This window comes from Simochromis diagramma, unplaced genomic scaffold, assembly GCF_900408965.1.
Source record: "Simochromis diagramma unplaced genomic scaffold, fSimDia1.1 OVJJ01000466.1, whole genome shotgun sequence".
NCBI classification, from domain to species: Eukaryota; Metazoa; Chordata; class Actinopteri; order Cichliformes; family Cichlidae; genus Simochromis; species Simochromis diagramma.
In genome coordinates, this window is record NW_024387287.1 from 2,019,769 (window position 1) to 2,045,845 (window position 26,077).

Consider the following 26,077-nt stretch of genomic DNA (forward strand, 5'->3'; position numbering starts at 1 on the left):
GTCAAGGTTTTGTGTAATTCTAGTATATGTCTGTGAAGGTTCTCAGTCATCCAAGTCATTGTACTCTAAGGAACTTTGAAAGAAAAGCGTCTGGACTTTTTACTTGCTTGAAGATGTTTCAGCTCTCATCCAAGAAGCTTCTTCAGTTCTAAGGTCAAATGGTGGAGTCTCAGATTTAAGCTCCATGGGAGTGTACCCCAAGAAGGACATGGACCCCCTATTGATCCTCTATAGCGAAGAACGCTCAGACAGACATTGGACAGGCCAAACATCCATTTCATAAATGCATGACACAACATAGAAGAGCCACCTTGATGGGACAAGACTTGGCATCTGCATCTAAAGGACAAAGGCCACTCTTTCAAGAATGCCAATGTTCATATTTTGGACAGAGAAAACAGGTGGTGTGAAAGAAGCCATCTATGTCCACTGTGAACAACCACCTTTGAAGAGGGGGCAGCTTACAACACAGTTTGCCATCTATCTTTCGTCTGATTAGGTAGAGGATCAATAGGGGGGTCCATGAGCCTCTTGGGGACACTCCCATAGGGCTTAAATCTGGGACTCTCCACCATTTGACCCTAGAACTGAAGAAGCTTCTTGGACGAGAGGTGAAACGTCTTCAAGCAACTTAAAAGTCCAGACGCTTTTCTTTCCAAGCTCCTTGACTAATTCTAGTATACTTCCAATATTCTCTTGTATTCAGTTCAGTTTATTTTTATTCATACATTATCACTTCACAACAACCGTCACCTCAAGGTGCTTTATACTATATACAATATAAGAGAGATACCCCAACAATTGGAAAAACTTCCATGAGCAGCACTTTGTAACAATGGGAAGGAATAACTGTGTTTTCTGTTGTTGTTTTATTTGAACATGAACAGACTTTCTGCAGAACCAGACTCAAAGAGGGGCAGCCTGTCATTACTTTGGTGGGTTAAGAGAAAAACAAAAGGAAAGAGATGCAAGACCAAAACACAAGGGGAGAGAGGAGACAAACATTAATGACGTGTGGTAGTGACATATATAACCATCAGGATTAAATAGAGGTGAAAGGAGAAGAAATGTTCAGCGCAACAAGGAAAGTCCACCACAGTGCCTGTGCATATAGCATAACCAAGTGACTTTCAAAGTAGCGAGGGTTTCAGCCAAAACCAAACTGGGAGCCTGGTAGCTGAAGGTTCTGCCTCACATTCTACTTTTAGAAATTTGAGGAAGCAAGTGCTCTGTCGGGGTAATACAGTACTAAAAGGTCTTTAAGATATCAGGTTTCATCATATCCTACGAAAGAAGGATTTTAAATTTTATTCTAGATACAAAAACCTGACCCCATGCGATCACAAGCTAGTGTCCTCCTATTGGTCCCAATCCTCAGGTAAATTGCATCAGGAACACTATCTGGAATAAAATCCAAATCAAACATACAGATCCATCTGATATAAATTTTATTTATATAGCACCAAATCACAACAACAGTTGCCTTGTGGTGCTTTATATTGTAAGATAGAGACCTTACAATAACAATACTAGAGAAAACAACAATCAAACGGCCCCCTGTAAGAAAGCACTTGTCAACAGTGCGATGAAAAACCTCCCCTTTAAACAGGAAAAAAACTTTTAGAGAACCAGGCTCAGGGAGGGGCAACCATTTGCTGTGACTGGTAGGGAGTGCAGGACAGAAGACAGGACAAAGACACACAGTGAAAGAGAGCCAGAGATTAAGAATAACTAATAATTCAATGCAGAGTGGTGTACAAAGACATGGTGAGTGAAGAAGAAACACTCAGTACATGATGGGAAACCCCAGCAGCCACAGCACAATTACGGGAGGATTCAGGGTCACCTACTGCAGCCTTAACTACATGCTATAGTCTGTTTCATTAGATATAATGCTTCCAGGTCTTTGACTTTGAAAGATGCCTTGAACAAGTGTCCAGGATTGTGTGGATAATGTGCATAGCAAAGAAAACATATGCACTGTTCTCTCATAATATTTCTAATAACACTACCTTGGGGGCCATGTACAGTGCAGAAAGTACATTATACAGATCCCAGCACAGAACGGTTTAGAAACCCATCACCAACTCTGGAGTATGAAGCAGACTCCTTGGTTATCCTTTAGCTACTGAAATGTGTGTATAGCTGTTTATACTGGTACAGTCTGACTGATTTATCAGTTTCTGTGCCTACAATTTATTTTAACGCGAAAAAAAAAAATACAAAAATGAATACAAATTCTGTCTCATATCACCAATCAGCTGTGACACTTCAGGGCACAGGGTCCCATTTCATGCTGGCAGCAGATCCTTAGGGTGCAGTTGGTTGCATCCGGTCTCTGGCTTGTTCCGGCACATCCCGTGGATACCCTGAAATCATTGTGTTCTTCCAGCCAGTCCTGTGCTGCTCCTGCCATGTGGCAGGTGCAGTATTTTAACACAGTCCCCATTGCTGGTAAAAACTCTGAAAGTTATCAAGGATTCAAATTTTAACAGCACATAACGTTCACTTTATTTGTTCTTGGTAATTAACTGTAACTACAAACTAGAACTCAACGGAATCATAAAATGAGTCAAAAAAAACAAACTGGTGATACAATGTCATTTACTCATTTTAATGGTTAAAAAAATACTTCTTTGCGCAGAGACAACAGTAATTCCCCGTTGACTGACAAACGGGACCAAAAAAATGATGGCCACCAAATGATAACAGGTGGAGCAAGATAAGATGAGGTAAATGTTTTTGAGGAGGAAAAAAAAAGGCACAATTTACAATCAATCATGCCCCAATGCACAATAATAATAATAATGATAATAATAATTAATAATAATAATAATAATAATAATAATAATAATAACAACAACAACAATAACAACAATAATAATCAGTACAGCTCAAACAAAAACAGGAAATCTGCAACAATACAGACCAGTCATATTTTACAAGGCAAATGTTGACCATCTGGCTTCTCCTGTGTTCTCTACCATACTTAGGTTTCTGGCAACACTCTGAAAGCTGCGGCCCTGCTGCTCACACTATACAAACAGCAGTTCTACAGTGCACTGAAACTTCAGCATACTATCTGACCACCAGACATGACACACAGAGTTTGGAGGGCCCGATGCAATCATCATGGCAGAAGGCACCACAGCCTTGGCACATGATCATGGCTTTGAGGCGGCACGAGCACTTGAGTGCCACTTCCTCTGCCGTACTGTCAGTAAAGGCCTGAATGCTGAGGGTAGTCTGGCTGGGACCCAAGCGGGGGTGCAGCTGCAGCACACTGTCTGCCATGCTCCGGGAGAAACTGCTGTTGTCCATCACTGAAACATTGGCTGTGTAGCTTACCCCTCCAACTCCTCCACCCTGCTTGGGGAGCTTCCCATAAAGATGGAAGGGAAGGGAGGGAGCGGAGGGTGAGGGAGAACAGGAGGAAGAGGGAGAGCCAGAGGAGTAGGGAGCTTTGCTGTGATCTTTCTTTGCCATCCTGGCCAAAGTAAACTCCATGTTGATGAGTCCTTCTATTGCCCCACCACTTAGATAGCCATCGACAGAGTTCCCAGGTTCCTTTTTGGTAACACTTAAGGGTACACTGAGTGAGGATTTGGCAATAGCTTGACAAGAGGGTCGTGCACCAACTTCGTTCTTTACAGTGGGTGCAGGAGACGGGGGTTGTTGCAGAGAGTGAGGAAGCTGAGATTGTGGGGGACGCCAGTTAATCTTAATACAAGGTATCACCTCTGTTGGGCAGGGGTCTGCGTGAGGAGGAGAGGGTCCATTGCACATGGTCCGATGGGCTGACTGAGGCCTGTCTGGAGTGGCTCCCTGGGAAGGCTGCTGACCATGAGACTCTTTGATAACTGCAGACTCCACAGCAGACCCAGACATGAGGTCTTGCTTACTTCTGGAGGACAATAAACCGCTGGAGGAGGGTGGCAGAGGGGTGATGACTGGAACAGCTCCAGGGGCCTGGGAGGACTGATACTGCGGTACAGCTGGGGCTTCCATCAGACAGGAAACTGGGCGGGATGTTGGGGACTTATGGATCTGGACTGGAGTAGTCAGCTCTGGGCTTGAAGATTTGGCTGAAACCTCAGGCCTGTTACGAGTCCCTGGGGTTCTTGCTGCTGGTGGCCTGGGCAGGGTTCCTGGTAATCTGCCAATCTCCAGTCTGTTGGCAGAGTGTAAGGGTAGAACTTTTTCCAGAGGCAGGCTGCCCTGAAGTAACTGAGTGACCAAAGGGTTGTTGGCCTCCACACTGGACACAAGTCTGACTGAACTGGCCAGTCTTTTGGAGGCAGATGCAGCATTTGAGTGAGTGGCAGGAGACTTTAAAGCTCCACGACACTCCTCTTCAGAGCTCAGTCTGGAGTCTCTACAGTCATCTCCAGACTCAGTTTTAACAACAGTTGTGTCCCTTAGCCCTTGTGGCAGGGGTGCAGACAGAGCATTAGAGTCTTGTGAATGGATACGGCTGTGTTGTGGCTGAGTCATGCTGCTGGGGAAGCAAGGCTGAATGACGGTCTGGCCGTGGCGGCTAGTCATGTGGGTCTGGATGACCGGTTGTTGTTTCTGAGGAGGGCTACAAATCACCAGCTGGCCATTTCTCTGAGTGTTCAATTGAGGACACCATTCGTGGCCAGGCTGCTGCTCTTCCTCCTGGCTTTCATTCTCACAGTCTGAAGCGGTTTCTGTTGAGTCGCTATATGTGCCAGCCTCATCTTTCTCAGCACTAGAGGAATCCACATGTTGGGGTGAAGATCCATCTGATCGCTGTCTCTCAGTGGCTGTATGGGAGAATGCCTCCTGGGGGTCAACATGGTGAGAACCATGCTGGATAACACTACCCAATCCAGCCTCCTTCCCTTGCTCCTGGTCCTTGGCATGACAAGAACTGGCCAGCGTCTGAATAACATCCACACCCTGAGCCCCAAACCTCGGAAGGGAATCTGGGATAGAGGTTTGTGCTAATGAAGGTTTTTCACAACCAACAGTTGCGCTCTCTGTAGGGGCACTGCCACCAGTTTCAACTACCTGGCTTTCTCTGGCAGACTGCATGGCTGGTGACTCAGACACATCAGGCTCTGAAGAAAGTGAGGGAGCCCCATCTGTGAGTCCGTTGGAGGAGCTCTGGATACTAGCTGTGGTTGCTTCAATTAACTCTCCATCTGCCCCCCCAACTGGTTCCGCTTGCTGAGGACTTGGCGTCTGTGGGGGCTCCAAGGACATGGAGGTTGAGGTAGTGGACAATGAAGGGGAAGGCTCAGATGTAGGCTCTACATTAAGAAGCTGTAGTTGTGTTCCAGACGAATTAGTGCCTGAAGACGATCCCTGCTCTTCCATCCCACTACTTCCCCTTGTTTCATTTCCATTTTCACTTTCTTCTTCTCCACCTCCTCCTCCTCCTCCGGGCTCGATAGGTCCTGGATGCTCTCGCGATCGTCTTCCATTGCTGCTATCCGGTAGCCCAGCACCAGGCCGCAGCCTGACCCTGGCCGGGCTTGTCCCGTCGGCAGAGGCTGCAACAGCAGCAGCGGCCTCGCGCTGGGCACGGGCTTGTTGTGCACGGGCTTTGATGTCCGCCAAGGTGCGCGCACCCCCTGTCCCCGACCGGCGCGAGCCTTCGCCGGGCGGCACGATCCGGGGACAGATCTGGTAGGTGGAGTGCCCTTTGACCCAGGGAGGTTTGATTCTGGACAGTTGAATCTGAGAAACAAACACAGGGACAGCAAGTCAAAATTTATCTGATAACAAGCAGCTATCCATTCATCTATATAGACTACTTGTCTTTGTGCACCAAGAACTGTGTGTGACAGAAAGTAATCCTGGACCTTTCTGGATTATTTCACTAACACTTACCCGGATAGGTGGCACCTTGGGTTCTTCTGTTGTCGGCTGCGGCTTTTCTGAACACACACTGTCAATTGTGGTACGAAAGGACTGACGGTCGTCAAGCCGTGGCCTCTTTTCGGGGAAGCTAGAAAAGGCTTCAGTCTCATCTGGCCTTCTCTTCTGTTCTTTCAGCTGGGTGCTGGGCAGAGGGGTGGCAGCTGGACTAACAGATGGGCTGCTCTCACGGCTGCTGGTGGCAGTTCCTCCTGTGATGGAGGTGATCACAGAAGCGGTATCGTCCAGGGGATCTGCAGCAACTGCAGCACTTGAGGAGGCTGAGGAGGATGAAGAAGAGTCCAGGACTCCAACAAATGTCCCCTGTCTATCAGAAGGTGAAGATGGTGAAGAAACAGGTGAAGAGGCAGATGAAGAGGAGGAGGACGAGGACGAGGATGGAGAAGTGGTAGAAGCCAACACAGGTGCACTCTCTTCGGGGAGCAAGCGAGCAGCGACTTCATGCTCTTCATTAGCGCTGGTTGAAGCTGGGCTGGGGCTGGGGCTGGGAGTTGGAACAGGTGTGGGGGGTGGCAATGTGACTGGCTCTGGAATGGGAGAAGGCTTTGGCTCTGTAAAACCACTCTCATCTGGGAGCTCCACCCCACAGTCGGTCTGCAGCACTACCTCTCCCTGAACCACTGTGTTTTCAGACATGGGAGAGCCAACAGAAACTGCTGAAATATCCACAGCTGCATTGGCCTCAGCTGCTTCTGCAGACTGCAGGGATGGAGTGGTCTTGCAGATGGTTCTGCGAGCCCTCCGGCGCAGGTCAGCTCGCGTACGTCTCCTCATCCTACCATCTCGCCTCCGCCGACCTACGCTGCGTCTTTTGGGGGCACCGGTTGCCACCACAGTCACATCACTGTCTAGCACACTAGCTGCAACTTCGCTGGCTTCACTCATGGTAAGCTTTAGTGACTCTTCTTGTGTTAGGCCAGACCTACAAGTACACAGCAACACAATTTAGCACACAGTGAATACCAGACTGAACATGACATGTAAGCTATTGTAGGCTGATGTCTCAATTACATGTAACAGTATGGGCAGAAATATAAACATATTCAGTTAAAAGGATACTACATGTCTAGCAATAATACTGAAACGTGAACAATACATTAAATTTAGATTAAATGATTTGGCTCTTACTTTTGCCCATGATACTCTTCAAAAAACTTCTCCTTCCACACCTCTACCTTCTTCTCTTTCTCCATTTCCTGTCGGAAACGCACTTGCATCTCATGGGTGAACTCACCTAAACAGATCAAACACATGTCAAGGATTTAGCATTTTTAGTCAAAAAGGTGTTAGTAGTCATAGGAATGCTTCAGAAAATCTCAACTTTCTTTTAACCATGGACCTCAATAGACCTAATCACTAAAGTCATGCTTGAGGGAATTTTTATGCACATAAAATGACCTCAATTAGTGAAAAGTGATTTGCAGATTTTCACGGGCATTTAAATACCGTATAAACTGCTAGGTAGTTTAATTTTCTATCTCTAATTTTGTATATTCACACGGTGGGGGAAATAATGATCTGATCCCCTGCTGAATTTGTAAGTTTGCTCATGTCTGAAGAAATGAACAGTCTCTAATTTTTATGGTAGTTTCATTTAAATGGAGAGAGACAGAATATGAACCAAACACCAACTGATTTGCATGTCTTCAGTGAAATAAGAAAGTGTGTGAATGTTAGATCCAAAATGCTCAGGCACAGAAAAAGTATTTTATGAACGGGTGAATGAGGTATGTTGTATAAAGCAATTTCAGTGCTCAGGTACAGTAAGGAGAGAGAAAAAAAAGCATTATATGAAGAGTCAATCCATGTACAGTTCTCATCCCAGGGCAACTGATGGCCATTTTATACTTTTTCCATTTCCAAATAATCTCATCAACAGTTGCCACCTTCTCACCAAGCCGCCTGATGATCTTATAGTCCATTCCAGCCATGTGCAGGTTTACAGTCTTGTCCCTGACATCCTTTGACAGCTTTTTGGTCTTGGCCATGGTGGTGGAGAAGTTTGGAATGGAGGAAATTTATATACATCATGAGTTGTGATCGGGAGTATCTGTAATTGAGCATACCCCCCAATCTGTGTGAACCAGAATTCTGGCTGGGGTTGTAGGTAAAATTGTAGTCAAATACTTCTTTCAATCAGTGACATGCAAATCAGTTTCTCTCGATTACAGCTACTATATAAATCAAGAACTTTTCATTTCTTTGTAGGAGAGCAAACTTCTAAATTTATTTGAAAGCTTTATTGACTGTATTTGTAAGGGTGAACATGTGCACAGGCGGTTTGATAATAGACTTGTGCTGGCTTTGACGAGTATGAGTATGACTGTAATTACAGTACTAAACACTAGGGCTGGGCCATATCATACTGTTCACAGTAATACCGGTATAATTTTGGGCAACGATAGAAAAATGAAATATCGCGATAGAATATGGATAAAACGCACATGCGCAGTGCCTTTGTTTTCATACGCACACGTCGGAAAAAGCATGGCGGCGAAAGCAGATCGTTGAATGAAACAGATGAACCAGAATTGGTTTGTAAAAATGCTGCAACTTCAGTGTGGAACTGGTTTAGCTTTTGTCCGTCAGATACACAACAAAGCACTATTTTTGGTAGAGCATGCTAGCGGGCTGTCGTTATTACCATGTTTTTTGGAAAATACGGCACACTTAAAATCAATCCTTTCATTTTTCTGAAAATCGACAGGGCCCTTATAATCCCGTGTGCCTTATGTATGAACTCTGGTTGTGTTTACTGACCTCGAAATGATTTTATGTGGTACACGGCACTTGAAAATCTGTCAAATGTTTTAGTACGACTTTGCTAAGCTACGAACCCGCACCACTTGATGGATTGTCGGAGCATTACGGCTATCGTAGTCAGGAGCCTGGCGGAGTGATACGTACTGTGCTTCGACATAATATTACTGTATTGTGTGTATAACCTCTTTTTAAGTTTTGTGGATATTATGCATGGTTATGCTGAGGCTATATCGGCCAATTTCCACTGGAAATGCCTTTTGGTTAAACTGTCAGCAAGGAATTTGCATTTGCACTGCTAAATTTTATATAACAGTAATTCACATAAAACACCTGCTTATTTAAGTGAAAATACATTGATGTTTGTTTGTGTTTTTTTTGCACTAATAAAGTTGTGGAGTTGTAAAGTATTTTGTCTAGTGTCAGTTATATCGTTATCGCAAATTTTCAAATGTATATCGTGATAAATATTTTTGGTCATATCGCCCTGCTCTACTAAACACCATTGAAAAAGAAAAATGCTTCTTTCACTCCACCTAGGTTCATGATCTTTCTGCTGTCATTTTTGAGCTTGCTGTGTCAGAAGAGATGCTGCACCATAAATTGCAACTATGATAAAATCATCTTCAGTGCTATCAACCTTTTTCATTCAGATAAATAGATGCTGCTTGGGTTAAAAACGTTTTGCATGATTTCCTAAATACATTTTTACAGTCTGAAAACTATATTGAAATAAATTCATTGAAGATCTTTTATCCTGTTTTCACAGTCACTAAGAAGTCTCCATTTCTTTCATACTAAATTGAAGAAGAAACTACGTGTGAGTGAGGATTCCTTTTAGACAGGAAGTTGTGGAATTGCAATAGGTGGAAACACGGCCACTGGAGCAAACAGCAGATGGCCAAACAACTTGCCTAACAATCTTGTTTTACTGGCTCTGAGGCATTGGGCCATTGGTTATGTCAAACCCTATTGAAGAACAGTGATGAAGTCAGTAAAGCATGGCAATCTGTCTATGAATGACCAGAAACTTACCATCACCCAGCCTCTCTTTCCAGCTCTGGGAGGCGTGGGTAAAAAATTCATTGTTAAGAGCTGAACTGCTCAGTCTGGCCATGCCATCAGGTCCAATCTACAACCAGAGACAAAATGACGTGAGACAACAAGTCAAGTGATGAGTACACAATTGAGTGTTTGGTGCCCTAAGTACAACACTAAAAACGTTTAAGTACACATATAAAATAACTATATAAGGAATTTAAAATTTCATTATTCCAAGAATACAAAAAGTCTGTAGCAGAGCAGGCACACCGCTGCGCACTACTGAAATTACTGCTGTACATCAAAAATCTACAAGCTCAAAATTCTCTTTTTTTCTTCCTCCCTGCAGTAAGTGTTAAAAATATCAGTTTAATTCGTTTCTCATTTGCCCTGTGCTAGATATTGGCACATATAATATTACAGTAAACATAAACTGGAATAAAGAATAGAAAGACCGCTTACTTGTCGGTCCACCTCAGGCAGCAGCTGCAGCAGCTGCTGTTGTGAGTGTACCGGGAAAGCTAAGAATGTCCGCGTATTGATGAGAGCTCTGATGTTGGTGTTGACCAGGATGGAGCCTGGCGTTTCAAAGTCTACATCCACCCCTCCCCGACTCCGCTTCATGGGACCTATTCATGACAAACCCCCCAGAAAACTTTTAACTCAAGATGATGTAGACAGATGCTGTAGTTCAGCTGCAAAGCAACAAAGTAATGCACTGCTCATAAACACTGTTCAGAGCACAAGCTTCCAGGTACCAGCCCTGGTGTGTAACAACAAATCAACAAGTTTAAAAATATGACTCTTCATGCATAAATTTATGACCGGTACACTGGTACAATCCAGCATATGATGGCTGGTGAATCAAATCTTGAATTTTTTTCAGTATATTTTACATGATTCTGTTGGCAATGAGTATGAATTTCAATAACACTGATATCTCTTGGATCAGGATGGCCAACAGTCTGTATTCCAACTTTTGCAATAGGTGTTTTTCTTGATTCTGTGTGAGAGAATTCAAGAGAGTCTCTCACCTGAGGGGACATGCTCTCCATTCACCTTAAGAGGGGTGAGGACGACGCGAGGCATCATAACAGCTTTCTTCCTCTGCCTTCCTGACTGTGGAAAACAAACAGCAGACATATGCAGAAGTGCTGTTACTAGGGGAATAATGTAACTGTTCGCTTGTACCTGACTACTTAGTAAGTCACATTTGATTTAGTTTGGCTTATTAAAGCCCACTTTGTGAGCGCACCTTCTCATCTAATGTTTTTTCTTTATGTTCATGACTATTTACTAAGGTTGGGCGATTACACTAATATATCGACCATTGACAATAGGCTGAGCCTTTTACCGATCGTTTTTACAAGAGCGGTTTATTTATTTGCCCATGAGTAAGTTGGCTAATAATGTTGGTGGAAGCCAAGAGAAGCAGTTAACGGAAAAAATAAATAATAATACTCAAACTCAGAAAGAAAGAAAGGCAGTAGCCTATGGTAAGAAAAAAAATATTTTATTTAAATAAAAAAACAAAAACTAAAAACACCCCACACAATGATGGGGAGGGAACCATGTTTACATGCCGTTCCAGTATTTATCTGTCTTACACACTCGACCAAACAACAGATAAAAAATTAATTGCTCTGTCCATCAAAAAGTCACCTGCGTGAATATGTTGCCTATCCTCGGTTAATGGACTGACGATTTTCGGTTGGAAAAATTTCACATATCGCACTGCATATTCTCACTGAAGGCATCAAGATTATGAATGAACACATATGGAATTATGCAGTAAACAAAAAAAGACGTTCCAGTCTGCTACTGGAGCTCTGTTTGGCATCTATCTGGGCTCTAATCTGAGCTGTTGTTAACTTGTGATTTCTGAGGCTGGTGACTCGGATGAATTTTAATCCTCAGCAGCAGAGGTGACTCTGGGTCTTCCTTTCATGGGACAGTCCTCATGTGAGCCAGTTTCATCATAACGCTTGATGGTTTTTTCAACTGCGGATTCAAGGTCTTAGAAATTCAACAAACAATGAACCCTGACAAGGCACACCTGTGAAGTGAAACCATTTCAGGTGACTACATCATGAAGCTCACTGAGAGAAGGCCGAGGGTTTGCAGCGCTGTCAACAAAGCAAAGGGCGGCTACTTTGAGGAACCTTTGCTACATAACTCCATATATCTTGCTTCATGTATTTGATGTCTCCAGTATGTGTTTTCAATGTAGCAAGGAGAAGTAAAGTAAAAATAAAGAAAAACCATTAAATGAGAATGTGTGTCCAAACTTTTGACTGGTATGTTTCCTTGTCTAAATGGAGAATTCTTGAAATGTTTCATTTTATAGTTAAACGTTGATGTAGGACTGTTCTAAAAGCTGAGTGAAAAGCCTTCAAGAGATTCAGTCGCAGCAGTGAGGCGGACTATAGCTCTGGCACATTACATCAGTTCTATCGGCTCCCTGCTAAACGCAGAATTAAATACAAACTCTGATGATATAAATATAATCTGTCATCTCAAAAAACTAAATGGTCAAGTTTGATCATAGCCCTCATAGTACCGCATCACCTCAAAAGAGCATTTCGTTCTCAGACTGCTGAGAAAACTGGTGTTGTGAATTATAGAAATAAAACTAAAATTAAAATAAAACTAACCTCAATTAACACAGTAAGAACTATGCTCAACAGCAGGGCTGCCACAATTAGTCGACTAGTCACGATTACGTCGAGTATTAAAATCGTCAACGACTAATTTCATAATCGACGCGTCGTTTGAAGCTTTGTAAGATCCCGAAAGACGCAGGAATAAGTAGTAGGATTTAAGAGTGTAATAACGGACTGAAACAGAAGATGGCAGCACTGCATGTCCAGGGATACCAGCTGCCGTTAAACCCCGAAGAAGAAGAAGCAGTGTCTGGTTTCATAGCTGTGTCCAAATTCAGCGGCAGCATCCTTCAAAGGCCGCATTTGTAGGCCAATTACGTTACAGGGATGCGGCGAAGCATGTCAAAATTCGAAGACAGAAATATCTGCTCGGTTTTATCAAGACATCACATATTTGTAAAAGTGCTCCGATGTTTTCAGAGACGTCTGTTACCCACCAGCTCGATAGCTAGAGGGTTCAAGGCTCACTAGAGCTGGCGAGAACAGCGAACTCCTGGCACATCATTTTCAAAACCCCCGCAGTCTTTCGCTACTCAGGTTAAACATGATATATAAGAACTGATTAAACAGAAGTGTGAGATGGTCGAGAGTTTACTCCAGTGTCCTGTTATATTTTACATAGAAAGAACAGACGGCCGAGTTTATTAAACTCCACCGAAACAATCTGCAAATTTCATTAAAACTTTAATAAACTATCATCTTGTCTTTATTTTTAGTTAGCACATAGCTTACAGCTTGAAGTGTTTAAGGTAATGATAGTCATATAAGAGCAGACGCATGCTGGTGCAATAAGCTGTGTGTTTAACGTCCAATGGATGCATGATCTGATTAGTTGACTAATCACAAAAATAATCGGTGACTAGTCAACTATCAAAATAATCGTTTGTGGCAGCCCTACTCAACAGTTTTAAATGTTTTTAATTTTTTGCAAAATAAGCCAAACGGTAAAAGGAGCATTTCCTATATGGTGCTTTTCTATTCTAGCTGAGCACTCTTCACACAACATGCTTCACACCAACTTTTTCTAGCCAACATTTACACTCTTGATTCAACTCTCTTGATAGTACCTTGGGGTTAGTACCTTGCTCAAGGCTTTGGATTTGGTATGCAGACTGGAATCACACCACCAGGCTTTTGTTTAGTAGATCAACTGGTCTACCTTCTTAGCTAAATTATATACATTACTTTTAATTCTGCTATATAAAAAATGATTCTGAAATGACTGAATGAAGTGTTGCATATCTATGTTACACGCAATTAGGCAGCAGCACAGTATAAGTACCGTACAGCATGACATTGCAGACTGCTTAAAATGTGTGACTAGTAAAAACATCACATTTCTTTTTAGACATGGAGCCACAAATAGTGTCATGCAGGGCCCTACCTGTCTTGAGCGGCTCAGTCTGGTCTGCGCGTGCTGGGTCTGCTGTGTGTCAGTGCGACCCTGCTGTCCTGCTGACCTGCTGAGGCGAGTCTGAGGCTGGCTGCTGGGAGCCTGTAGCTCCACGGAGCAGGAGGCGCTGGATGAACTCTCATCAACCGAAGCTTCAAGCCAAAGAAAAATAATCACTATTCCACATGTTTGCAAACAGCAGATACACTTGGATACAAGGTGGGCGTGCAGCCGCAAGTAGCAAAGAACTTAAATTTTTTACGTCTTAACTAAGACGATGAAATGGCTTCTACCCAAACTCAAGCTTATTTGTGGCTTCTACCCAATATTGACAAATTTGACTTTAATCTCTATTAATGACACCATTATTGTTTTCAGTCTAGTAAAATGGTTACTTTAAAATGAATAAAGTACATAAAAGCCTCTTTGTACAGTTCTGTCAACAGATCTTGTGGTTTTGACTCTTATGCACATTTATAAATGAATCAAGTCGACCCACATGCGGTTCTCTGGGAAGTGTTATTGCACTGAGCCTCAAAGGGGATTCTCATTTCATTTACATTTCTCAGCTTTGATTACAAAATATCAGAAACAATGAGACTGAGTAACAGAAATGTCTGTTTCAAATAGTTTGAATGCCCCAGGAAAACAAACAGAGGACAGGCACTGCATCACAGAGTAATACTGACCAGAAGATAAGACAGAAAAAAGAAAAAGAAAAAAAAAAGAAAATAACTGTAACTACACATTTAATCCCTGACAGATCTTAATATATAACAGTGCATGTCAGTGTTTTTACATGATAAATGTGTAAAATTATTTAAGTTCTGGTAGCCCACTGCCCAGACTCCCCCATATTTATAAAACAAAGTTTTTATTGATTGATGGAAAACAAAACATTTTCTCCCAAATAAAGGAATTTTCTACAGTAAACAGTGAAAAACAGGAACTTTTACATAATTTTATTGTTTATCTATTACTTAACTATTTTAGTATAGTATGTATGTAGTATGGCGTATGGCTTTGGGGAAGGTCTCTATCAAGAGGAAAGGCTGTAAAACCTATGAAAATACAATAAAAACTGCCCTCCTTCATATTTTCCAAAGCCATCCAGTGGGCCGGATTAGTCTTTGCTGGGCCCATTCTGGCCCCCAGGGCCTCATGTTTGAAACTGCTGCTCTAAGACCATCGGTATTGAGGGAGGGGGGGGGCCTTGTGTTTACTGCTGGCTGCTGCATAACAGGGGCCAAGGAATCAAGTCATCTTCATGATTTACATGGTCTGGAGTGACAGACACTTTTTATCTGTAAGGCCACATCAGACTCGGACATCCTAATTATTTCAGTTCATTAATTCAGAACACATCCGAGAATATAAATGTGCTAAATTGGTACGTCTTACTGATATGCAGTTCAGTATACAGGACACTATCCTGCCATCATTTACTGTTTACCTTTTGTTTTAGGTCTCTGACTAGCAAAGCACCACTGCTGAGGTGGAACTGCAAACAACTAGACTAACAGAATGACTGCATAGCATCATTAAGGAAAAGACAAAGGGATGTGGTATGCACACTAAGAGGTGACCAGCACACGGCTTAATGATGTTACCATCATTGTCCACACTGGCAGCAGCAGTAGTCTCAGTGGAGTCGCAGCTCTCCTGTTCAGTGGCCTCAGTGGGACCAACTGGGGCCACGGCTGAGCCTGCTGCCGGGGTGCTGCTGCTGGAAGCTGGGGGTGTCGTACCCCCAGCCGGCTCTGATGGTGTCTCTGACTCCGAGGTTGCCTTTGTCCACTGGGGAGCGTTTTTCTACAGAGCAAAAGAGTGCAGAGTAGGCGATGCCCTTCTTAATAACAGTATTCTCCGCAGGCATAATGTACACTGTCAAATCCAACAGTGCAAAGAAGAATTTTAAACAATCAAAACATCAGGTGTTTAGGAAAAAAGTGGAGCACTTCAGGAGCTACTGGTACAAATATTTAGTAATAAGTCAGTGAGCAAGTACTTTTGTAGCAAAGATTCACCACTGTGAATATAACGAACACAAACTGAGAGTTGCATCAGAATTTGGGAGAATATTATTTTGGGAATTGTTGATTCAGTACCTTGAGAGTAAAAAGACTCATTCGTCCAGGTAGCTTGAAGAAGATACTGTTCTTGACTCGATCCCCTCTCACTTGGGAATGCAGCATGGTGACCAGGCAGGCCAAAGGAGCTGTACCACTGTACACACACACACACACACGCGCACGAACACACCCACACACTTCCAGTTACAGCAGCTTCGTACTTCATGGCAAACAATCGAAAACTTGGTGTGCCACCATGACCATGCCGTTTCACGAACACCCAATTGTAAAAATGTGCATATCAATATGTAACATATACAATAATATGTATTGACCAACATACCTTCTGTTTAGATCAGCAGCAGGCCAAACCGTCCATGTAAAGAGGGGGGAAAAAAAACTTAATTTATAAACACAGTGACATTTCAGCTAATACGTGATCAGTTCATTTCCTGCTAAAAACAGAATAAGAGCATTAAAAATATATAAATGCATCATTCAACTAAAAGGTTAAAATTCTGTGAATTTGTAAACCACAATGTTTTAGAAAAAACTACTACTACAACTTCAGCACCACATAGTTTGTCATCTATCAATCAGTACTTCATCTAAGATTACACTACTACTTATAAATATGGCTTTTTCAATCAGGATAAATAATGGACAAATAGTTGTCACTGTCACTGCACTTTATCATAGATCCTCATCTGTTATTCTCAGGTGAGTGTGTGCATGCATTTGCAGCCTGCTATTATTATTATCAGCTTGCAAATTTTTGTGTGTGTGCATGAGTGTGCGTGTTTCTGACCTCATCTCCTTCAGCCCCTTGGTCTGGATGACATGCAGAATTTGTTTAGGAGTCATGGGTGCATCTGAAAAGTTTTCTAAAACCTGTAAAAGATTTTAAGAAAACAAACTGTCAAACACTCCACTAAGAAAATACCTAAATACTAGGGGTGCAACGATATTCGTATCGATATTGAACCGTTCGATACAGTGCTTTCAGTTTGGTACGCATATGTATCGAACAATACAAAATTTGTAATTTATTTTATCAATTTTCCTTCTGACGATGCTGTCTGTGTTGAGCGCTCAGTGAATCTGCGTTCGACTACTCCGCCTAGGCTGCACTGTCGAGCGCAGATCCACTGAGCGCTCAACACAGACAGCATCGTCAGAAGGAAGAGCGCAGGGCAAGCTAGCGAGACAGAAGTTAAGCTCTCCTTGCAACATGGCAAATTGAACCTCCCCCACCCTCATTCAGATCTCGCGTTTGGAATTATTTTGGTTTTCATGTGACGTATGACCCTGAAGGTAAGCGCGTCATGGACTAAAGTAAAACAATATGTTGGATGTGTCACGCAATGCTTAATTACATGGGTGGGAACTAGTGTGTTAGCGCAGTTAGCTTGTTAACGTGTTGGCCGTCTAGCCCCATGCACGGGGTGATCAGGGGTAGCTCGTTAACCGAGATTTGCCGTGTTGTGGCGTTAAGGTCATTTCAACGAGATTAACCTGAAAGCACTAGTGGGAACACAACGAATATGACTGCACATTTACATCATCCTAGTGCAAAGACAAGTGGAAGCAGACAAAAACAACAAGCATGCATGCTACAAACTACCCGAGTCATTTAGACAGCCGTTGATTCTCCTTATGGGGACCTGATATGTTTAATATGCTGCTGAGAATATAGCCCAGAAGAAGCGTATAGTATAGCTTTTATTTTGGAAAGAGACATTTCTCTGTAATAAACTCTCTTTTCCAAAGATGTGTGATTCCTCAATCAGATACAGGGCTCGAAATATCGCTAGCCCGACGTCCTGGGGCTAGCGATTTTTCCAGTCGGGCTACCAAAATCTATCTCTGCCCTGCCCGTCGGGCTATTGTAGGAAGGAAAAATATATGTCAATGCTTTTGCATTCTTTCGGAAATGTAGCTGGGTAATTATGTCATTGGCATCGGTGAGCCACTGTCAATATGTGACATATTGAAATCGCGTTTGAATTTGCGCTTGTTTTTTGCTTTCACTTTGCAATCGCGTGAACTGTGTATAGAGAGCGACAGTACTGATTGGTGAGTGATGATAATTTGTGCACCAATTCCTCTGACATCGTCTTATCAATCGTTAGCTTACTATGCAAACATGACAAGTGAACTCTCCCGCAGCAAGCTTAAACATGTGAGAGGTTGATCGCGCAGAGAATCGCTGAGCGTTATGTGAGTGCGTGTGTAAAAGCAGCAGGATATATATTTTAGTTCTGCTGAGCCAAATAAGACAGGTCAGGGTGAAGAAGTGACAGCCGAAGAAAAGCTTACCACAAAACGGAAAAGTTATGACAAATCAGACTATAAGGCAAAAAGAAAGTGCAGCTTTATGGTTTCATGGACAAAATAATTTCTGTGGCTTCAATATGACAAGCTAAATAACCAGGGCTGCACATAAGTGGTCCGCAGGTGCGCATTCGCTGTCAAAAAAAAAAAAAAAAAAAAAAAAAACACGCACAATGGTTAGGGTTAAATTTAAAAACTGTACCTTTGAGTTAAAATATATATTTATAATTTTAATAAATGACAAATTAAAAAGGCATGAACATTTTTTTTTTGTATCGAAAAAATATCGAACCGTGACACCAAAGTATCGAACCGAACCGTGAATTTTGTGTATCGTTGCACCCCTACTAGAGCTGGGCGATAGAACGATAACGACATGTATCGCGATATAACTTTTACTGGATAGAGAAATTAAGCTATCGCGATAGACCTCGCCGCTCTTGTCCTCTTTTTTAAAAAAATAAATAAATAAATAAATAAATAAATAAGGGTCAGCCGATCCAAATTCAGTAGCGCAGAGCCGAACCAATCACAGCCGCAGCGTCACGTCGCGTGACTTGTTACGTACAGCACAAGTGCCAAGCCGCACGTGTGTTTGTTTGGGAAGCAGCCAGCGGGTAATGGAGCCAGCGCATAATGGAGGAAATGAGTGTGCCGACTAGAAAAATCAACTGAGCGTGACCGAAGAGAAAACAGATGATGGTTCCAATGCCGGAGAGATTGTCGAACGGAAGAGCCATAGAAGTTCCGTAGTGTGAAGGTATTTCGGCTATTTCAAGTCTGACAAAAAACAGAGTAGCGTGCACTGTAAATTGTGCCGAAAGCAAGTCTGGAAATACAATAAACTGGTGCATGCGTCACACTGTGCGCCACGTTATTGTTTCGGTGAAATGAATTTCTACAATACTGTTACTGTTAATTCTACTCTCTGCAGTGTTTAAATGCTTACATATACACACAGTTACTGTCCCTCCACACATACGACTCGGTTCTGCTTCTATGCCCCAGCTTTGTTTACTTTTTCCCACCGAGGCTTCTAGACTTCTGATTGGCCAACATTTCTGCACGGTTAGGAATCTAGCTCCACCTGCTGCTTTGGCATGTTCATAGCAGCGTTTTCCTTCATTTCTGCTTTTATGTGTGGACGGGATTATTTTTTAAAACGAAAACGGAAAATCTCCGTTTTCAAAAATACCCGTGTACGTGTGGACGTAGCCTCAGTCTCTGACTGGAAGCGCTAATTCGTCATTCGGCTTTTGTCAGACTAAAGTAACTGTTAAAACTGTTTGAAAAGCTAAGCTATACAACAAGGAGAGATTGAGAATTTCCTTTTAGTTCTCAGTTTATTTGATACTGACAAAAGTTAGTCAGTTTTGTCTGTTCTTCTGTAAAACAAACTAAGATTTATTTTTAGAATTAATATTTTGTTTCTAAGTGGAATTGACAATTTAGTCTGTTTCATTTGTTCTATTTTCAAACTTAAACGCTTTAGCGGCTGCCTTTTGTGTAGTTTGCAATATTTGCCTTTATTTATCTGAAAAAGTCTCATGTTCCTTAAGTACATCTACCCTGTTGAACTTATTATGGGAAATAAATATTTAAATAAAAACAAGCTGCTGATTATTTCACATTTTACTTGTGAGCAACGGCACATTTAAATCTTACAAATATAGTTATTTGGCTTATATCGTGATAGATATCGTTATCGCCTGAAATGAAAAAAACATATCGTGATATGAAAAAAATCTCATATCGCCCAGCTCTAACCCCTACTAAATACAAGGTTAGCATTATTATATGGTCTTCGCCTTACAATATAAAAGGTCTTGAGGTGACTGTTGCTGTGATTTGGCATTATATAAATAAAATTGTAGATTCATTTTATGTTGTATAACAGCACAAAATTAAATTCAGATTTAGTCCGTCATGCTGCAAAACAAAGCAGGTAAAGTAACACAAAAAGACATTTTGGGTGCAATTTACATTAGATATAAATATCTTTATCACACAGACACACACGTATGTAAGGATAAGAACAGCATCCTAAAGTTTTATAGCAAGTACGCTCATTTCTGAGCTTTTCAATGATCAGGGTGCAAATGTACAAAGACTACCGAGGAATCTAAAGCTGTTCACTCAAATTAAACTTGTGTAAAGTCAAGAGCAACTGCCTAAGAAGTAAGGTAATTAGCTTTGACGTAATGGGTTAAACGTAGCTGAACTGAGGAGAAAGAGTCCAGGGTGTGGAGAACTAATCCAAGCAAATAAAGAAGGAAACCCAGAGTCAAATAGTTTTAGGTCTGAGCAGCAAAGCTGTGGAGATGAAGCTGCAGACTGAGGCGGAGCAGCGTGGACACTGACAAAATGGCCACGCCTAGATGTTTTAGCGTTAAAGGAGGATAGCACACGAAAGTGGTTATGTTGTACTAGAGAATGAGAGATTTCCTGTATTGAGCGTGCAATTCTGTCATGTAGCCTTCATGTTGCTAGGATGTTGGTCAATTTGTAGTTATTCTTTCAGAATTATTCAAAACTAAAGATTTAAGTAGACCAGTTAAATCACAGCTGACCGTGAGGCTTATGAGAAAATAAATTCTTGAAAAAGGGAATAGATGATGAGCTCCAAACGATCACCTAAAAGTCTAGACTTCCTCCACACACAGCACCTGTGCCCTCCAGAAACTTAGACGAATCCTCATTTGACTCTGAAAATGTGATCAATTCAGAAATTTGACCAAGATGACGCACGTAGTGAACATTTTCTATATGAAAAACATGCATCAGAGACTTATCACAGAGAACAGTAACATATAATTCTTATAAAGGTTTTAAATTTAAATGCACTGACACAACTAGACAGCTGGGCTGTCTTCGGGTTTTTAGAAAGGGAAAAAACAAAAATGAAATCACAAGACTAATGTGTTGAGTAATTAATCAAAATACTGACAATTGATCTTTGTTTTAGTTTGCTTTATATACACCCATAACTTTTTGCTTCTGTCTATTACATGCACCAAAAACATGTTTCCAGCTTCCAGTAAGTAGAAATGAAACGACACTCTTAAAAATATATTGTTTGGAAAACTAAAGTTTCCTGAAAAGTTGTATAATTTCGATTAACAAAAAGATGTTGCCCATCAAACTCTTAGAGAATAAGACAATGGTCAGTTCAGAGCTTTATTTTTCCCCTTTGTAAATCTGATGAATTGAAATGAAACAATTAGTATCTGTTTAGAGTATTTCTCATCTTAAATTGCAGATTTTCTGCAAATCCCATTCTAATATTCTGAGTGCGCAGAATATCTGTGATTGTCTGGCAGATCCTCACCAATGTTCAGGCTAGGCTTCAGTGTTCTTTAAGTATTTAATGGTGAATCTTTATTTTTCAAAGCTACAAAGCTAACAGTGATAGAGAGAATCGTTGCGATGATTCTACACTGCCTCTCCTGCTGACTGCTTTGGGGAGGTGAATACACTGGGTGTGGGGCACTACCACGACTGGTCTCTAATCTCAGTCTTCTTACCGTCCAGAACTTGACTTGGCTTATAAACTCGCCACAAGTTTGCAAGTCCTAAATATCAGATACTGGAAATCCACAGTTAGAAATAGAGCAGGGCGCTATAACCAAAAATATTTATCACGATATACATTTGAAAATATATAATTGACACTAGACAAATTACTTTGCAACTCCACAACTTTATTAGCGCAAAAAAACCCCATCAATGTATTTTCACTTGAACAAGCAGCTGTTTTTTATGTGCATTAAAGTTATATAAAAATTTAACAGTGCAAATGCAAAATCCTTGCTGACAGTATAATATCCACAAAACTTAAAAAGAAGTTATATACACACACAATACGGTAATATTATGTTGAAGCACAGTACGTAACACTTTGCGAGGCTCCTGCCTACGATAGCCGTAATGCTCCGACAATCCATCAAGTGGTGCGGGTTCGTAGCTTAGCAAAGTCGTACTAAAACATTTGACAGATTTTCGAGCACCGTGTACATAAAATCGTTTCAAGGTCAGTAAAAACAACCAGAATTCATACATAAGGCACACGGGATTATAAGGGCCCTATTGATTTTCAGAAAAATGAAAGGATTGATTTTAAGTGTGCCGTATTTTCCAAAAAAACATGGTAATAACGACGGCCCGCTAGCATGCTCTACCAAAAATAGTGCTTTGTTGTGTATCTGACGGACGAAAGCCAAACCAGTTCCACACCACTGAAGTTGCAGCATTTTTACAAACCAATTCTGGTTCATCTGTTTCATTCAACGATCTGCTTTCGCCCTCCTCATTCTCCGTCGCCGCCATGCTTTTTCCGCCATGTGCGTATGAAAACAAAGGCACTGCACATGCGTGTTTTACCCATATTCTATTGCGATATTTCATTTTCTTATCTTTGCCCAACATTATACCGGTATTACCGTGAACGGTATGATATGGCCCAGCCCCAATTAGAAATACTTTATACTGTTTTATAGAAAAAACTTCAATCTTTGTTTCAGATCAGGGAACCGAATGGAGGAAAAAAAAAAAAAAAAAAATGGGCAAAAGCTTAAAAAGTAATGTGAAGCATCAGCTGTGAATGCCTTCTAGAGCTGCCAACATGCCCTCTGCAGTGGTCGCTTCACTCCACACCATGCCATCTAAACACAGGTGCAGTCATTTAAACTTGCTGTTAAGGCGCAAGAAGCCGCTGCAGTAGTCTCCTAAATGACAATATCGCATGATATGTGCTGATAAGGAGGAGAAGTGGTCAAAACCAGAAGCCAAGACTTTGCCAAGTGGGGTTTTTTTTTTTTTTTGCAAAGTTCTTTGCACAAACTCAAGTTTTCATACAACTGCAACATTCCCTCTGTGTGTCAGCATGTCGCTGAGCTTCTATGCAGGTTTATCATTAAAATGGCGGCACAATCATACACTTGTGTCTTCAACCCAGCAGCGCCGGCCATGCGCAACACGCCATGTTACAAAAATCAAGAGGTGCACGACCAACCGACATGCCACAAACATTGCGTGGCACAACACAGGTTGTGATGTGAAAATCTTCATCAGATACAGGCGAGACAAGCAATGAAAACATGTGCCCCCCCCCCCAAAAAAAACGAAGCCAATGAAATCCAGCTATCCATAAAATGTGCCTGCACATGTCAATCACTGCCACACCGCACAGCTTCAAGTTTCCTCAACTAGTCTGGACAAGGAACCCTGAAGGACAGATGAAAAAGATAAGAGACCATCAAAACAAAAAGCACATTGCTGAGCGCCTTGTGATTTGTTGTTTAGAAACACCTCAGCAGCAGTTATGTGAACCAAGAACAAATCAGAGTACTGCAGCATTGTTTCTCCACAAACTGCAGTATAACTAATGCATGATGGCCAAGAAAACACTGCAATGGTTTTGAATGATCCAACATCAACTCAGATGTCCGTAAAAGTGTACAGTATGACAGCATATCTACAAAGATGCACTAAAATGCCAAACGCTATAAACACTAAGTAACAAAGGCTTCAGGATTAGCATAATGGGCTAAACAACTTGCTTGCTGCTGCACAGAGGCAAATATCCTAGAGGAAGACCAAACTGCCCATTTTCACAGTTTTCATCTCTGAAAAGGATTATTTCCTGATGAAGAGTGTGAACATTTCTCATACTTTTACCTGAGAAAATATGTTTAAACATGTAGTCAACAGTGTGAGGTTTTTGCATACACTTCTGACTACTTTAATCCAGCTAGTAAATAGGGGTGGGGGAAAAAATCGATACTGTGTAGTATCGTGATATTTTGTTTGATAATAATGTATCGATACAGGGACAGCAGAAATCGATATTTTGTTACAAAAAAAGTTTTTGTGGACTGGAACATACTCTGACTTCAGAGCATGTTGATCAGCTCCTTTTTCTGAGCAAGAACCCTGACATTCCTTCACTGTCCAAATGTGTTTAACTTGTTTTTTGGCAGCAATAAACATGACAGTTTACTTATTTTAATTTAAGACATGTTTTATTTTAATTAAGTTTAAAACTTTTTTATTTAATGTAAAATTGTATTTTGTTTTAATTTACTTTCAAATTCTTCAGTTGCTGAAGGGGCTGCATAGTTTTCATAAATTGCATAGTTCAGAATAGCTATAATTGGACTAGACTATAATACAAACCGTTCAGTTTGTCAACAATAAAACTGACTGAAATGAGAGAAAGACTGAGTGTGAGACTTTGATATTAGATAAAATTAATATTGATAAAGTTTACCTTTATGTACAGAATCTGAATATCGCAAAATATTTTAAAAATTGCAATAATATCGTATCGTGCGTTAAGTATTGTGATAATATCGTATTGTGGGATGTATGGTGATTCCCACCTCTACTAGTAAATCAAACCTGTCCACTGAGTCCCACAATCTAAACTTCTGAAAAAGACTCCTTTAGACAGGCACTATCAACACACCGTTAACACTGATCTGTTCCTGACATTTCAGTTTCCAGTACTGGTGAAATGGACATGAGTATTGAGGGCGCTGTTTCTAATGTTTTGCCCACCACATGTTATGTTCCGGCTTTGAGGAGTAAAGAAGAAGGCCTAGTTTGCCAAAACACAGCTAGCGAAGCCATTTAACTTAGCCGGTCTGAGCTTCACCCCAAATCTACAACCATGAATATGCCTTATCTGCCATGCGACCAGTTTCACAGCTGTGTATTTCCATTGTTTCATGTGCACGTATTACATGTACCATAACCAACCCAACCCAGATCCTGCTAGTGCCTAACGTGTAATTTGTAGCTATATAATGGGACTAATATTTGGTTTCTGTCCGACGTTGTTGCTGCTCGTTGTAGCGTTTAGCCTGCTGTACCGGACGGCTTGTCTTTACACAAGACACCATTCAGCACTAACGCGGATTCCCATTAAAGCTGAGTTAGTGGTTAACCTTAGCTGTTAGCTTTGCTAACGTTAGCGTGCATTATCGTCAACAACATTCACGGCATTGAACCAAATGTGCACTACATTAACGTGCACATTTGGGTTTAACAGATTCAGTGATATGGAGGTACATCGGGTAGTAAACCTGCATTAGAGTTTACCTAGCCTTCCTGCTTCTTCATTTTATTTTATTTTAGTTTTTTTTTTACTCAAGTTGCTGGAATGGTAATAAGCGTAAAGCTAGCAAGCTAGCTCCCTAGCAAACAAAGAGCTCAAAACAGGAGACGTGCACGATAGCATGCTAGCCAGCGTTAGCATACTGCGTCACGTAGCTTTTTGTGTCAATAGCAGAAAGAAACGGGAAAAGATGGAAAATGTAGCTACGTTCTTCCATATATATTAAACACAACCCTTCTGGCTGTATTTAAGTTGTTAGGGTAACGCCACAGTGCCAATAGCTAGCTGATACTACAGCAGAAACCAGGCTGTAGTCGTGAGCAGAATAACGAAACCCACACATCTAGACCCATCAATTCACATTAAACCACACATATTTTGCATGTAGCTGAATACATTAAAAAATGAGATTACCATGCGAGCAGCCTCAGCCCAGGTCCGCTCCTTCTTTCTCTTTTGTTTGTCCTTCATTTCCTCTGCGCTGGTGTTTGCGGCTAGTCGCTGTGTGTCTACAAAGCAACCTCAAAATACGATGGCGGTTTAGTTGTTTAGCAAAAATGCTAACTACGCTATGGGATAACTGTGCAAATGCCAGTCAAGAGCTTCCTTTTAGCTCGGCTCAACGATGCGGTGTCTGCGAGTCTCTCAGAATCGCTACTCGGTCTTAATTAGCTCAACATACATAGTCTTTCTAGCGTAGAAGCCGTGTGGACCAAAGGGATGACTGTGCTGCTGCAGGACAAGCCTCTCTGGAATGCAACAACCAGGTCAAAGGTCAAACCGTCCGCAG

The 26,077-nt window shown here is 41.6% G+C and overlaps 1 protein-coding gene across 1 annotated transcript; it reads right to left on the bottom strand.

The window, feature by feature from the left end:
- Nucleotides 1-2,590: 2,590 nt before the first annotated feature.
- asxl1 (ASXL transcriptional regulator 1) lies at nucleotides 2,591-26,077 on the bottom strand. The gene is made up of 12 exons (XM_040003800.1): nucleotides 25,702-26,077; nucleotides 16,645-16,727; nucleotides 16,180-16,182; nucleotides 15,873-15,990; nucleotides 15,375-15,576; nucleotides 13,756-13,916; nucleotides 10,743-10,827; nucleotides 10,171-10,337; nucleotides 9,703-9,799; nucleotides 7,036-7,141; nucleotides 5,860-6,829; nucleotides 2,591-5,706 (listed from the first exon to the last, which is right to left on the bottom strand). Exons 1-12 carry the CDS (start codon nucleotides 25,756-25,758, stop codon nucleotides 3,079-3,081), a joined length of 4,677 nt encoding a protein of 1,558 aa, XP_039859734.1. The 5' UTR covers nucleotides 25,759-26,077; the 3' UTR covers nucleotides 2,591-3,078.